This window comes from Melospiza georgiana, chromosome 10 (genome assembly GCF_028018845.1).
Source record: "Melospiza georgiana isolate bMelGeo1 chromosome 10, bMelGeo1.pri, whole genome shotgun sequence".
NCBI classification, from domain to species: Eukaryota; Metazoa; Chordata; class Aves; order Passeriformes; family Passerellidae; genus Melospiza; species Melospiza georgiana.
This window is the reverse complement of record NC_080439.1, coordinates 19,559,252-19,573,569: the sequence shown is the minus strand read 5'-3', so window position 1 is coordinate 19,573,569 and position 14,318 is coordinate 19,559,252. Positions and strand designations below refer to the sequence as shown.

General features: G+C 47.6%; 3 protein-coding genes across 6 annotated transcripts in view; all 3 read right to left on the bottom strand.

Moving 5' to 3' along the window:
* The window catches only part of VPS8 (VPS8 subunit of CORVET complex), a 64,701-nt gene extending 63,085 nt beyond the window's left edge, over window positions 1-1,616 (bottom strand). The window contains exons 1-2 of the mRNA XM_058031134.1: window positions 1,489-1,616; window positions 752-820 (exon numbers count right to left, since the gene is read on the bottom strand). Coding sequence (XP_057887117.1) covers window positions 752-820; window positions 1,489-1,596 — 177 coding nt within the window. The 5' untranslated portion in view covers window positions 1,597-1,616. The remainder of the gene's footprint in view (window positions 1-751; window positions 821-1,488) is intronic.
* Window positions 1,617-1,758: 142 nt separating this feature from the next.
* NME9 (NME/NM23 family member 9) lies at window positions 1,759-8,004 on the bottom strand. The gene is made up of 8 exons (XM_058031337.1): window positions 7,931-8,004; window positions 7,712-7,836; window positions 5,207-5,264; window positions 4,537-4,640; window positions 3,369-3,440; window positions 2,822-2,935; window positions 2,381-2,435; window positions 1,759-1,846 (listed from the first exon to the last, which is right to left on the bottom strand). The coding sequence occupies exons 2-8, from the start codon at window positions 7,742-7,744 to the stop codon at window positions 1,842-1,844; spliced, it is 441 nt and encodes a 146-aa protein (XP_057887320.1). The 5' UTR covers window positions 7,745-7,836; window positions 7,931-8,004; the 3' UTR covers window positions 1,759-1,841.
* Window positions 8,005-9,373: 1,369 nt separating this feature from the next.
* The window catches only part of ARMC8 (armadillo repeat containing 8), a 62,765-nt gene continuing 57,820 nt past the window's right edge, over window positions 9,374-14,318 (bottom strand). For all 4 annotated transcript variants that reach the window (XM_058031280.1, XM_058031281.1, XM_058031283.1 and 1 more), the window contains 3 exons: window positions 14,107-14,179; window positions 13,116-13,209; window positions 9,374-11,866 (listed from right to left, as the gene is read on the bottom strand). In XM_058031280.1, coding sequence (XP_057887263.1) covers window positions 11,833-11,866; window positions 13,116-13,209; window positions 14,107-14,179 — 201 coding nt within the window. In that variant the 3' untranslated portion in view covers window positions 9,374-11,832. The remainder of the gene's footprint in view (window positions 11,867-13,115; window positions 13,210-14,106; window positions 14,180-14,318) is intronic.

Below are 14,318 nucleotides of genomic sequence, written 5' to 3'. Positions count from 1 at the left end.
TAAGCAGCTCTTTCTGAACTGCAGCTGTTTGTCTTTTTGGCTCAGATTGTCCTCTGCTAAAATCCATTTCAGAAAATGTTTTGCCAGTCATTCTCATCCTACATTTACTGACATACTGTAGTAAGACTGTCTGCACTGATATGTATTTTCCTCATTATTACCTCTCAAGTTTAAGACTTGGAATCTACTCCTCTGACATGGGTGTCACTGCATGTCCTCACAGTTTGAGATAACACAAATTTACTAAACTTCCACTACTCAAGGCACCAGTGGAAAAAGGACATAGCTACCCCTACTTCTCTTCTTGTTTCTAGCCTGCCTCTGTTTGGGACACCTTATGTATGAAAGGAACAACACAAACGAAGCTGTGAAGACTCTAGCTCTTATCTCCTCCCACAACTCCAGAACTACTCTGAATACTCTGCAATTACTTTTAACTAAAAACAGCTGTTTGGTGACCCTGACCTTTAATAGGCTGTCTAGACTTCAGATGACTCTCCAGATGAATGTGCTTGGACTTGATGAAAACATTTTATGCTGCAGCTGTAGATATTTAAATTAAAAAAAAAAAAAAAAAAAAACATATCACACACTGTAGAGCAATTACTCCACTGAGTATGCACCTGCTAGCTATCAGCATCAGGAAACCATGAAGCTGTACAATTTTGTTTTCCAGGAAAAACACAGTAAGCGTGGAGGAAAAGGAGCATGCGCTGCCTCACCCGACTCCCCTACCCGATGGTTCACTCACCTCATTTAGGATGCTCTCCAGCGTTGGAGGGGTATCAACTTGAGGAATGTCGAATTCTTTGTCGTCAATCTGTACATCAGAAACCACAGCCTGAGTTTGGGCTGCCTACTCCGCCTTCCAAACCGTAATTAAAGCCACATAAAAGGCAGCTAAGCACACACGCCTCTGCCGGAAAGGAGCAGAGAGCTCCGAGGGCAGGCTCACACACAGCTTCACCTGAGTGAGGATATTTCCTTCTTGGAGGCTGTGTGAGACTTATTTCCAGAAATAGTCATAGAATACTTCTGACATTCTGAGAATAAACACGCTGTTGCATTATAAAGGGTTTTGCAGCAAGAGTGAAATTAAATTACTGACTCCGTACCTGCTACATAAGGCACCCGCCATACAGAACTTTGGGGGTAGTTGGTTTTTTTTCCCTATATACGGCGAAACACGCGAAATTTACGTAAATAACAGTGTCACCATATAGGAACTGGGCACAGATGAGCGTGGGACGGCCCCGCCGAGCCTCCCTCCCTCCCGGGTTCCTGAGAGGCCCGGCCGTCCCCCGCAGAGTGTGAGGGGAGCCGCCGGCGCTCCCTCCCTCCCTCCCGGGCCGTGTGAGGGCTCCGGCCGTCCCCGCGGTGCCTCAGGGACCCTCCTCAGGGACCCCCCCTCAGCCCTGCGGGGAGCGCCCGGGCAGGCACAGCCCCCGCGGCCCGGCCGTGCCGCCTCCGCGGCGCTTCGGGACGCACCAGCTCGCTGCGAGAGTCCAGCTCACGGTCGAGCTCCGCCACGCTCAGCCGGTGCGCGGGCGGCTCCGGGCACGGCTCGGCCTCAGCTGGCTCCAGGGCCGCGGCCATGGCCGGGCCGGCTCCGGCGGGACTCGAACCCGCGGCCCGAGCCTCCTCCCCACGCAGCCGCAGCGCGGCGGGGCCGCCCCCGCCCAGCCTTAAAGGGGCCGCGCGCCGCAGGCGGGGACCGGGGGCCGCTGAGGGACACCAAGGACACCGAACTAGTGCTGCTGCCGCAGGAAAACCTTGTATTTATTCAAAAAGCACGGATCTGCCCTACGGCTGTGGTTGTCATCCCGGACCCGATGGGTGCGTCAGCCTCCGAGGGAAGAAAATTAAGGAAATTAACAATAGGCGCAGAAAGGAGAGGCAGAGACCAATATCCCCCACGCCCCTTCATCCCATGGTGCTTCAGCTAAAGCCAGGAGCGTTTTGCTTCGATTTCCGATATTCTGGAGCCTAAAATTTGGTGTGGACAGGGCCAGGATGCAGCATTGTCCTAGCAAAGCCAAGAAAAAATTTCCCTTTTAGGAGAAGATGCAAAAGCCTTTGGGAATTCGTGGCCAATTTTAGATAAGGCAGGAGCTGGTGTAAGCAGATTTGGAGCCCAAGCTTTTGTGCTTTCTTTTAAAAACCACCTGAAAACAGAAAGCCATGTGGGGTCTCCAAGGGCCCTCCAAGGGCAGGGTGGGGGCAAATGTAAGATAAAACACATTGGAAAGATAAATACCCCCAGTTTCACAATACCAGACACCCAAACTGTGGGTATATTTCAAGGTGGCTCTCCCCGTGTGCCCAGGTGGAGGAATGGCCCCTCTGGTGTCCCAGCAGCTACACCTGTGCCTTGCCTTACCTGTTAGTCCTCCCCGTTGTTCCTCCTGCTCTCTGGAGAAGGCTCTGTCTGGCACCTGGCAGCAAGAGCACATGGATGGGACAGGAACACCCCACACCTCCCCTCCAGGTGAGCCTGTGCCAGGCAGGGCCCCATGTCCCAGCTGCCCCTGAGCAGGAGCAGCCCAGCCCTCCTGCTGCCCCGGGCCAGGCCAGCTCCCAGGGACAGCAGAGGATCTGCCTGTCCAGGGTCACCTGCACCTCTCAGTCAGTGCACAGCAAGAGCTGGGGGAAAAGCATTCCCAGGTGCAGGCCAGCAGAGAGCTGCAGGCTTTAGAGATGCCTTAGGAACAGCAGCTCACACAGAGGTGAGAGTTTTGCTCCTGAGAAATGTCATTGCTTTAGACCACACACACAAAGCCAGTGCACATCTACAAGTGTTGAAGCTTCAGTGACCCATTACCACCACAGGCTCTCCTCCATGGAATCCCTTCCTCTCCCCTGCCAGCTGTTTCAGGATGGTCTTCTGCAGCAAGGGTGCATCTGCTCCTCTTACAACAGCCACTAATTCTCCTCCCTGGAAGGTGTGGAAAGCAAATCAGTCAGCAAGTGCTCAGGTTGTGTTCTCTGGGCTCTGGAATTCCCCACAGCAGCACATCACCCACACTATATGTATCCTCCTCCCCTCAGAGCTGCTCTGCTCCACAGCAAGAGGGAAACCTTGGAACAGCCTGCTTTGTGCCTCCTCATCAATCTCAGGACGAAGCAATGCAGATTGTGAAAGGAGTGAGCTCCTGCAGAAGCAGCAGGCTTAACCTGAAGGCTCCACAGGGCAGCACACTGGCTGTATATTCTTATCTGCACAGCATTCGATTACCAGCAGATACAGAGCAAATAAAATTGTTCCATAACATGTTAAAGAAATAAAACATCCTCCCCAAAGGACCATTGTTCCCACCAGCAGGTCACATTTATTGCTATGCAACCACTGGGAAAATATTTTCACTCACTGTATAAAAGAGAAAGACAGGCTCACATTGTCCTCTGTATTTTTCCAGAGCATCAATGGAATCAACTTCAGCCTAAAAGGAATGTAAAATAAAATAGGTGTTTCTAGAAGAGCATTTCTGCTCCAGAGGGCTGCACACATGAATGCCTGGACTCAGACACCCTCACCTGGCTGGTGCTCACCCCCCCACACACAAGAAAATACCTCTGGGCCCCAGACTTAGGGGACAAAATGACACTGGTCAGAAGCAGGGGCACAGCCAGCTCACAGCTTACTTCAGAGCCTGAGCAGCAGGCAGATGTCACCTGCAGGAGCTGGAGCAGCACTCCTGTGGGACAGGGATATCTATTCCCAGCAGCTTGCCTGGGTGAGTCCCAGAGGAAAAGCCTGAACAGTGAATTCAGGGCTCCTGCCCATGAGGCTGAGAAGTGCCAGGAGGAGCTGCAGTGGCAGCAGAGACAGGAGCTGAGCCATGAGAAACCTCACTGCCCCCAACTCTGTCCCCAGTCCAGAGCTACCATCAGCCAGGAGAGGCACCAGAACACAGAGTCACCATGGCTGAGGCAGGGAGGGACTTGTGAGGGGTTCCAGTCCCAGGCCCTGCCCAGGGCAGGGCTGCTCTCAGTGCTACAGGAGGTTGTGTCAGTTTGGAGCTTTTCCAAGAATCAGCTCTGCACAGCACTCTGAGAACTTGTCCCAGTGTCCTACACTCCCACCTGAAACTTTTCTATTTATTTGGACCTTTCCCTGCTGCAGCTTATCCCATTATCTCATGTCCTGTTGCTGTTTCCCTGACAGACATCAGTCTCTGCCTTCTCCATCCTCCCCCCACTGGATATCTGTCCCTTTTCCTCTCCAGGGTGACCAAATCCAGCTCCTTCAGCCTCTCCCTGTACATCAGAGGCAATGTGTTAATGCCTCTGTCTAATGTAACTTGCTGAAGTAGAAATCTAGAAAGCATAGAGCAGTTGAATCCTGAAAATCCTTAATTATATGAATTCTTGTAGATATACCCAAGGCCCTGTATGTGGCAGGTTCACTCCCAGCAGCTGCAACTCCTGCACTGCCATGGTTTGGGCTAAATATTGAAAAGGGAAGTGATTTCAGCCTTGGACCTCAGCTGATTTCAGAGGACTGGGTATTTCAAGCAGTGCCAAGTGAGATCTTACCACAGCAAAATGCAGGAGATCACTGCCAACTTCATTCTTGATTTTTTGGAACAGATTCACTACTGGTTTGCATGGGCCACACCAGGCTTGATACACATCAACGACTGCAAGCAGGAAAATGGGTCAGAAGGAGACACAAATGGGTCAGGTTAGACACAGACCAATACACCATGTGCTAGAAGGGCTGGATTCAGCTCTGAACTGGAAACCCTTGCAAGGTTTGAAATGCTGCATCAGAGAACAGAATTTACATTACAAAATAACAAGCTGAGAATGATGTGGAGGAGTCTTAAGTAGAAACATGGACAAGGCTGTGACCTTGGAGATAGCAGACTTCCCAGGGAAAACTGCTGCAGAGGTAGAGCACATGAGGTTTTCCCAAGAACCCTGGGAGCCAGGGCTGTTCCTTGTGCTGGGGACAGTCCTGTTCCAGGCAGTGGAGACTGGACCAGCACTGCTTGGATTGCAGGATGGCTGTCCCACATAAATGAATGTCCCACAACCTCCTGCTGGTCTCAACTTGGTTAGAATATTTTTTTTCTTCTGTTCAGGGTACAGGGAATGGAGAGACTGACTAAATAAACACCCTTAACACCAGTAATTCCTAACAGTCCTGGCATCCTTTCAACACAGAACAAGAGCAATTCAGTGTGCTGACCAAACCCCTTACCAATGAGTCCTTTGAGACACAGCACTTCTTCCCAAAGCTCCTGGCTAGTAATGTTAATCTGTGTGGAAAATTGAAAAACACAGTAAAAGCCACAGTAACTCATCAGGTACTCCCAGGTGCTGCAAACATATAGACAAACCACTCCAGAGGGACACACCTGCCTCAAGAGGCATGACCTGAGCACTCAGGAAACTCCTCTGGCTGTGGTTCTCTCACCTCTGACCAGCTGTTCAGGATGTCTCCCAAGGTCCAAGGAAAGGCAGAGGGAAAGGGCAGCAGCATCCAGCCAACAGTCCTCCCCTGTTTAGTGTTTAGTGGCACTGGAACAGTGGCTGCCTGGGGGTCCCAGACTCAGTTTGCAGAGGGTTGTTCTGGGGGTTGGCTGGGGCTCCAAACTGGGATCCCAGACCCACAGCCCCCTGTCAGGGTCTCCATCTGCCTGCCCAGGGTTCCAGTTAACCACACCTCATTCAGGCCCAGTCCTCACAGGCTTTATGAACTACCTGATTCTCTAGCAGAAGTTTCTCACCTTGCCTGCACACAAACTTCACTATTTGAGATGTTTCAGCCTTGATAAACTAAACTAGCAAATACACAATTTCCACGGTGTGTGGGCATTAGAGGGTGGTCTGAACCCAGCATGTCCTTACCTGAATTCCCTGCTGTTACCTAAAGACTTGCAAAGCACAGTGAGCAGAGAACACAAAGTTCTAGGCTGGGAGGGGCCTGTGGAGTCCTTCATCTAATCTCCTGCACAAAACTCAGCATTAGATCAGCTTGCTCAGGGATTGACCCTGTCAAGGATGCCCTAGACCATTCCACACACAGCACCACCCGCTCTATTATCCCACACTCCCAATACTGTTATTAGAAAGGATATAAACCTTAACATTTCCCCCATTTTACAGGACTTGCCCTTCAGGATGTACTGAGAAAAACACAGGAAATTAAAATAAAAAAGGCTTCTGGAGAAATGCAAGATCTGGTTTTGTTCATCCTGAACAATGAAGATTCCCGACTCCTTCCTCAGTGGGTATCATCAACCCCAGCTACATTGAGACTGCAGTGGATGACAGTAACTTGCATCAAGGCCAGCTATTTCACAATAATTAACACAAATAGGCATTAAAGGGCTGCTAAAATCTCACAACCAAGAATTGCAAGAGTGGAAACTCCAGTGCAGATGAAATGCCCTCTCCCAGGTGTTCAGAGCTGTGTCACTGGGGGTCACAGAGGGCAGTTTCTCCAGGGCCTTGTCTCACTCAGGGAACAGGGAGCTGTTCAGACACCTCTGTTTATTTGCCTGTTCAGAACATGACCCCAAGCTTCGTTTTCTCAGAGAACACCTGCAGAACTACAACATTTAATTATTTAATCCTAATGCTGGGACCACCCTCAGAGTGTTCCACAGAATGCTAACGAGTCTAAATGATTTATGACAGTATTTTGTGATAATGAATTTGGCCATAAGTTCAAATGCTGGCACTCTTCAAGGTGCTTTGCTAATTTGGATGTCCTGAGGCTGCTTGGGCTTGGCTTTTCTCTAAAAAAGCAGATCCCTTCCAGGACATCCCCTCATGTCCTACACAGGTTCAGCTTTCATCTGCAGATGTAAAAAATCCCAGATGTGCAGATGTAGACTCAGATTTCCCTTCACTGTCAATTGGGCACAATCTAGTTGATGTCAAATTCCCCATCCCACAGGAACACAGCTGGACAAGCAGCAACAGAAACTATTCCTACCTTCCTAAAGTGCCCCTTTCCTTGTTACACATGTTCACATTTCCCTGTTTAAACAGTGAAGAAACAAGATCACAGAGCCCACAATATCTTTCATTATTTCTCTCTTGTGAAGACTGAACCGCTCTCAAAATTTGAAGCAGACCTGCAGAACCCATTTTTGCTTTTCAATATTTTTGTTGTGAGAGAGTTTTGAACTACTTTTAGAACCCCCTTCTCCCCATGCAGTAGTTATAAAGCATCACTAGGTCACCTGTGCAGTGTAAACAGGAAAAAATTCCTTTATACATTACTGTGAAAATAGATTGTTCAGCCTTTGAGTCCTTCTTGTACCTTCTGGTTTTTCTACCTTTACAGCAATCTGTTTGAATATGTGACCTGGTCAGAAATGTCCAGTAATTCTTGCCATCCAGGACATGTGCCAACCTCAGTTCTCTACTCCTGAATGTCCTCTGAGCTATCACCTCACAAAACAGAGGTATTTTGGTCTCTGACAGCAGCCAAACCTGTGCTAGGCCCCAACAGCCCCAAACACAACCTGCAGCCCTGCAGCAGCTCCCTCTGCCCCCCACAGCCCTTACTGGGGACACGTGTGACCTGCCAGGTCCTCCCACGCATCCCACCTGCCTCCAGGGATGCCTCTGCCCCACAAGGACCTCACAGCGGGGCTTTTCTAGCAGAATCTGAGATACCCCAAGACTGAATTCCATCCTTTACAGTTACTGAGAGTTTACCAGGTCTGCTAAAGGCCTGGCTACTACTGACCTGCAGCACCACCTCCTTTTTCTTTGCAGCCATCCTTCTGCAGGAACAGGGTCCTTTGAGCAGCTGCCCCAAGCACAAAGTGCTACAGATGGCTTCTAATCACCTGGATCCGAGTGCTGGCCAACCTGCACCACAGAGAGAGCTTTGTACCTGGCTCTGCTGCTCCAGCCTGGGCACAGCCCCCACAGCAGAGCTGCAGTGCCCCAAACCTGGACTCACCTTTGCTCACACCTCCTCCAAGAGCTGAGGTGCTGCTGTGGGGCCTGAACTGCAGCTCCCTTCCAGGCCTTGTGCAGCAGCTGGCAGGATCCCAAGGCTGCCATGGCAGCGCTGGCATCACCAGGGCAGCGTCAGCCCAGCCCAGCTCCCTCCCTCCCCCAGTGCTGCCTTCAGCTCCATCTCCCCTGGGACTCCTGGAGCAGCAGCTGCAGGTGGAGCCTTTCTGCCTCCTGTGCCTGCCTCACCTGCCCAGCACCCCCAGCCCAACACTCACCCTCCACTCCAGTCTTCCTGCACCTCTCTCCTAAACTGGGGGCTCAAAGCAAGGCATGGATCCAGCTGTGACCTCGCAGCACTGAGCAAGGGTGTCCCCCTCAGGAGAAGCTCAGGTTGTGGAGGTTTGTGGTTTCTGTTCTTCTCTGCAGTGAGAGCAGTGCCAGTGCCCAGCACCCCTGGTGATGCTGTTTAGGCAGCTCTTTATGCTTTTACCCCATCCCTTCCCACACCTGGGCACACTGGGCTGCAGGGGCACACCTTGGAGCTGCTTCTTGTCACACAGCACACGATGCCTGCTGGCCTGGTCCTCCAGCTGCTCACCATCCTCCTGGCTGAGGATTCAGGTTTTGGTGCATCAAGGCCCTCAGAACGTTTCTTTTTGTGGCAATCAGCCTGCAGAAAAGCCCTGATGATTTTGACCACCACTTCCAAACTGACAGCTCTTGTGCTCACATTTCAGGATTACCAAAAAAAGCCCTTTTAAAGCCATTTTTTACGCCTCAAGAACCTAATATCTCAGGCACCTCAATTACTCCTCTGCCTGCTGTGTCACTGCTTCAGCAGTTTTGTGGAGGCACAGCATCCACAGCAATAGGTAAAGTCTGTAAATTTTAAAAAGTATGAGATGTTTGCGTTTAGAATATCCTGGCACAAGCTGCTTTACACAGGTTACTTGGCTTCTTTCACTGCCACAATGCAAAGCTGTGACTGCAACAACAGCCACAAGATGTTTTATTTGATTTCTTGTGTGGGAAAGACAGTCCAAACGTGGAATGAAAGTGGTGGGAGAGCCAAGGGTACCATTGTCTGACAGCTGGTGTCCCAAATACCCTGCTCAACTTCACTCTGTAGCAATGTGTAACCTCTGAAAGGAGGACTCCCATCACTAGACCCATGTATAAAAAGAGGACATACTTCTCAACATCCATCAGAATGGCTTTTCAGCAGAGAAATGGCCCAAGAACAGCAGAAATCCTGGTGATTCATATGATGTCCAGACAAACTTTGCTTTGGTTTTGTAAGCAATCCTGGAATTCACAAGCTGCTGCTACCTCATTAAGCTGGGAAAGCTCTGGGTGACCAGGAAATTCTGTCCCACTGTGACTCTCAGGCTGTAGAGAAGCTGACATAGAAAGCTCGTATTTCTTCAGGAAGCTGAGAAAAATCTAGATGTTCTGGTAAAGTTCTTTTTATTTACAGTATTCTTCTTTTTGTACATACCTACAGCAACATCAAAAATTATTCACAAAGTTTAACTGAATGTAAAAATGTTCTCATCCAACAGTTTGTCCTCTCTATACCTGTGGAAAACGTCAGCTGTTCTCATGCAGCAACAAGATTGTCTGAGCATTGATTTTTAGTTTTTCTGGCAGAATTTTAGGAAACCACCTCAAAAATTGTACAGAGATACTTTTACTCACCTTTTTTCTGAACACCTGTAGGCACCAAAGTTCTATAGAAGCAAACTCACATTTGCTTTTAGAAATGTGAGTTGGGGAAGGATGAGAAGAGATACATAAGGACTCGAGCTCCTAAACACAGACAGGAGTGCAAATGGAGCAGGGAGGTGCCCACTGGACAGTTTTGCATTTACAATAACTGCCTCAACTTTTGTCTCAGTTCAAGCAAAAATATATTTGATTAAATTTTATAAACAAGAATTTGCTTCTGAGGTACTGAGATTCAACAACTTCTCACATATTTTTACTTTCCCTTTTGTTCAACCCCCAAAGTCCATCATGAAACATGTGCAGAAGGACATTAAAAACTGCCAGTCACTTACTGCAATGCCTGGGGGGAAAGTGTCAGGTGCTCACTTTTATTTGTCTTTGAAGTGGAAGAAGTTACATGAAATGCAGATATTCTCCTTTGCAACCAAGTGATAACAGTTATCTGATATACAGCACATTCAAATTCCAGGCCAAACTGTGGTCACATTTTCTGACACAAAGAGTTACCTTGGAAAAAAAGTAAGGCTGTCATCACAATTTGACCTTCTGATTAGAAATAAAATATTTAGATAATTATCAAAATTGGTTAGCAAAGTTACAGACTTCTCTTCTTGCTGCAGCCTTCACGAAGCTCAATGTAAGAGAAGGATTTGGTTTAAGACATTGGCTGCAAACTCTAGTGCCTGTTAGTGCTATGTAAATTCAGTGTCTGGAGAGTCTGACTATGAACTGTGGTCTAAACTGAAACCAGAAAGGAGACCTGGGCAGAGTCAGAGCCCTGAACTGCCTGAGGGCTCTGCCATTCCAGCCTGACCTCACACAGTCCCCTTCACTTGCACTCGTGTTTCCCCCTGCTCACTTGCAGGCACCATTTCAGGAACATCTGGACAGTCCAGGCTTCTGGATGCAGTCACACCCCACCAATTATCCAGCAATCTAAATCCATGCATGTGTGTATAGCTGCATATATACAGAAAATCTGGAGCAACATTACTGAGTATAAAACAAGACAGAACCCTCAGTTTTTCCATCCCTTCCCCAACTTAATGCACCCAGTTGATCATTTGTGGAAACAATTTGGAAGTCACTTAACTATTTGTGAAGATAAAGGATGCAAAACAAAAGCAATCCCTTAATCCTGCTTGCCAGCTCTTTCTAGTCTCTGGAAGGTGTAACTTCTGCAACACACTGTTTGCTCCACTGATACCAGTGATCAGCAAATCCTTTTGACCATGAATAAGCCAATCCTTCAGCAATTAGCTGAGCAAGTTCCTGGCTGGCAAAGCAAGAGCTTATTCCTGCTGATCTTGCAGCCACCTGCTCCTTTCTGAAAAGCATCAGTCATGCTAACCCTGAAGTATGAGCTTGTTTTCTAAAATTGCAAAGAAACCCAAACCCAGTCCAGCTGGCCCATTCCATGGATTTGAGCATGTCATGGATACCAGGTGACCTTGTATTGTGGCAAAGAACTCTTGGACCTTGTCAGTACAGAATGTGCTGCTTGGAATTTGGAGTATATTGTCTCCCTCTATTTTTCTCTTTAAAAACAAAGTATAATGTAAGTTAAGCTGAAGTTCAGAAATGCATATATTTTACTTAAAAACATTCATCTCTTCAAAATTCAAAATAAACTTTATGGGATACAACAGTTTGGTTTTTTTTTTAAATAACATTTCATTCAAACGGTATATAATTCATTGAAGTATTCGTACAGCAAACAATGGTTAACCCTTGAAAACCTGTAGAAAAAGATTTTCACACAAAAAAAAAGGAAAACCAAAAGTGAGGTCTCACACCCACACACTCAGCCCAGCACACACACGCACTCGAGCACCCTCGCACCCACACAAGGCTGCAGCAAAAGCAGAGAATTGGAGGCCCAAAAGGAAAACGATGACTGATTGTTCTATCTGAGAGTCCAGGTAGCTCAGGAAAAAAAACCCCAAAAAACCAAAACAACCCCCCACCCCGAGTCCTCTGAGTAAAGAAACTACCTCAAGAAAATTCTCAAGTGCACTGGAGACCTGATCATTCAAACTGTTTCTGCAAAGCAGCTCCCTGCACCTGAGAAAAATGCAGCCCAAGGTGACTTGTGCAAATATAAGGAGTCAGGAGTATCTCCTGCTATTCCTTAAGTAGACATGAGGGGTGTCCATAGATTCAATTAGTCTTTGATCATGCAAGGTACTGCTGGAGTGCTGTCTTCGCCCTGCAAGAAAGAACAACCCATTAATTACAGCAATCTGGCTTCAGCAGCAGCAGCAGCTTCATGGGCAGGATCAGAGTGGGCCAGCAGAGAGGGAGGGAGGATGGCTGAGGAAATGGCTCCCTCACTTTGGAAGGATCTGGCCCGTGGTGCAGAAATGCTCTGTGGGGGTTGTAACTGTTAAAGAATCCCCCTGGCATCCAAGGATAAGCTGATCCAGCCAAGGGCACTGGATCCCAGCACAAACTGAGGCACCCCCAGCATGGGGGGCTTGGGAGGTGTGTTATACACACCCTCCAAAATCCCACAGGAGCAGGCACTGAAGAGCAATTGCTTTCTGTAATGCAGGTGTACCATGAAAAGCAGGTCTTTGAGCTGAGAAATCAAGGAGTGTCAACTCAGAATATACTAGAGGCACATTAGTCCTGTCAGGAATCCTGGTCCCACCAAAAGCATACAGTGAGGTGAGTGGGAGGAAGGAGCCAGTCTAATAATGCAATTGATGTAATCTAATATTGCACAACATTTTTGTTAAAACAAAAACACCTCCCACCAGTCTGGAGTTGCAATTCCATCATCACATGGGCTAATTCTGAGTTTCCTCCCATCTGAAGTGAGACACTTTGCTCTTCCTTTGTCCCCCACAGCTCCCAGCCTGCTACCATGACCTTAACAGACTTTTCCAGGACCTGATACAACTCATGAACACAGAAGAAGATTATTTATAGATTATTTATTTGTTTCTTCCCAGCTTCCTGCTGTGATCACAAGCCATAATAGCTCATGGCGGGGCTGGTGTGGCAGCAGTGGGATATCAAAATGTTCCTGATTATCATTTTCAGTGCTAATACTCTGGCATAGATTTTAAGATGAGAAGCCCTAACTTTACTTCAAAGATGTATAAGAACACTAGAACATCTTTCATAAAACCAAGAATACCAAATTTAATGCATTTCAAAAACAACTGCACTGTTTTGAGTTGTGTTGTCTGTATGTGACATCTTTCAAAGATCAGATTTCCTCCTTTATGGGCTGTTGCTAACTCTAGGTGGGATAATTGCAAAAGGTTAACATAGAACCCCAGAAATTGTCAGTAACTGTTTTGGTTTTACACATGTTTGAGAAGCAGCCAGATGATCTGTGTGGATACTAACACAGGTAACAGCACAGGTGTGTGCAAAGTTACTGTTGGGCTTAATTAGTTAAAAATAATTTGACAGCTGTGGTGATCTTGTGTTATCTTCATACTCACTTGTCACACAGATTGGGATCTGAGGACTGACTCAGTTTGTGTAGAATATCCACCACTCCCATGTCTCGGAGTTTGTCCTGGCGCTCCTGTGAACCTGCAACAACAACAACAACAACAACAACCCCAGTGCTGGGAGTGGCACCAGCCCCAGGGGCTGCAGGGAGCAGGAACCAGCTAAAGGAGGGGTGAGGAGCAATGTCCAGCCACAGCACAGCCATGGAAACACACCCTCAAACTCCCCAGGGAGCTCCAGCTTCTTTAGCTGTGCTCTGTGTTTGGAATCAAGAACATCTTGAAGGCAAAAATCTTTATCCTAAGGTATCCTGACTTCAGCTGTTTCATTCTCATCTCTGATCTCACAGGATTTGGATGCAGAGAACATTCCCCTGGAGGTGTTTCTGAGCCTCACTTTTGCCCTCTCCTCCTCTCACCATATGCACCTGAGCAGCACCATCCCTCAGCCCCCTCCTGGTAACCTCCCACTCTGCCAGGCCATGACTTCTCACCAAATGCCTTATCCATTGCTCCCAGTTCCACCCACAAGTCCTTTAACTGGTTTTGGCTCAAGCCACTCAAACCAACTATACTGAGGAAAATTTCTTTGCCAGAAATGCCCTTCTAATCCATTTATTCTCTCCAGTGAACTTGTTCCCTCCAAGAATGAGTTTCCACAGCCCCTTTAAGATCTGGAAGCTCCTACAAGAATTCTCTTTTGCTCCAGTAATTTAGAGAAATGCTACAGGTGAAAACCTCCCCTGTGTCTCTCCAGCTCCTGTTTATTGTCACTGTGTCCTTGTGCCTCCCCCAGAGAGCTCTCTGCATCCTCCTCAGTGCCTCCTGACCACTCCCACATTCCATACTACACCTATAATGATGTTTCCCATTACACTTTGGATCCCAATGCACTGTGCACTGCAAATATTGCTATTCAACAAAAGCTTTTTGATCAGGATAGTAACTTGTCTATGCATTAATAAGGAGGGTTTCTTACCTTCCTCTTCATTCCATATGAGATTAGATATACAGAACATGGCAGCAAGCTGTAGTTTAGCATTTGAATGACTCTAAATATAGAAAAAGAAAACTCAAGTTTAGAAGAAGAAATTCAAAAATTCACAATACTTGTATTTTGGCATTCATTATATAATAAATAAGATAGAAAAGCTGGGATTAATTCTTATCTATAACTTCTCTCAAACATAG

Excerpts from the sequence above, each read along its gene's own strand:
- NME9 (XM_058031337.1), bottom strand. The coding sequence starts at position 7,744 with ATGGCTGCAAAGAAAAAGGAGGTGGTGCTGCAG. Across the intron at positions 4,641-5,206 it reads GTGTCTCAAAGGACTCATTG|TCGTTGATGTGTATCAAGCC; the intron begins GTAAGGGGTTTG and ends TCCTGCTTGCAG. Across the intron at positions 3,441-4,536 it reads ATCTCCTGCATTTTGCTGTG|GCTGAAGTTGATTCCATTGA; the intron begins GTAAGATCTCAC and ends CATTCCTTTTAG.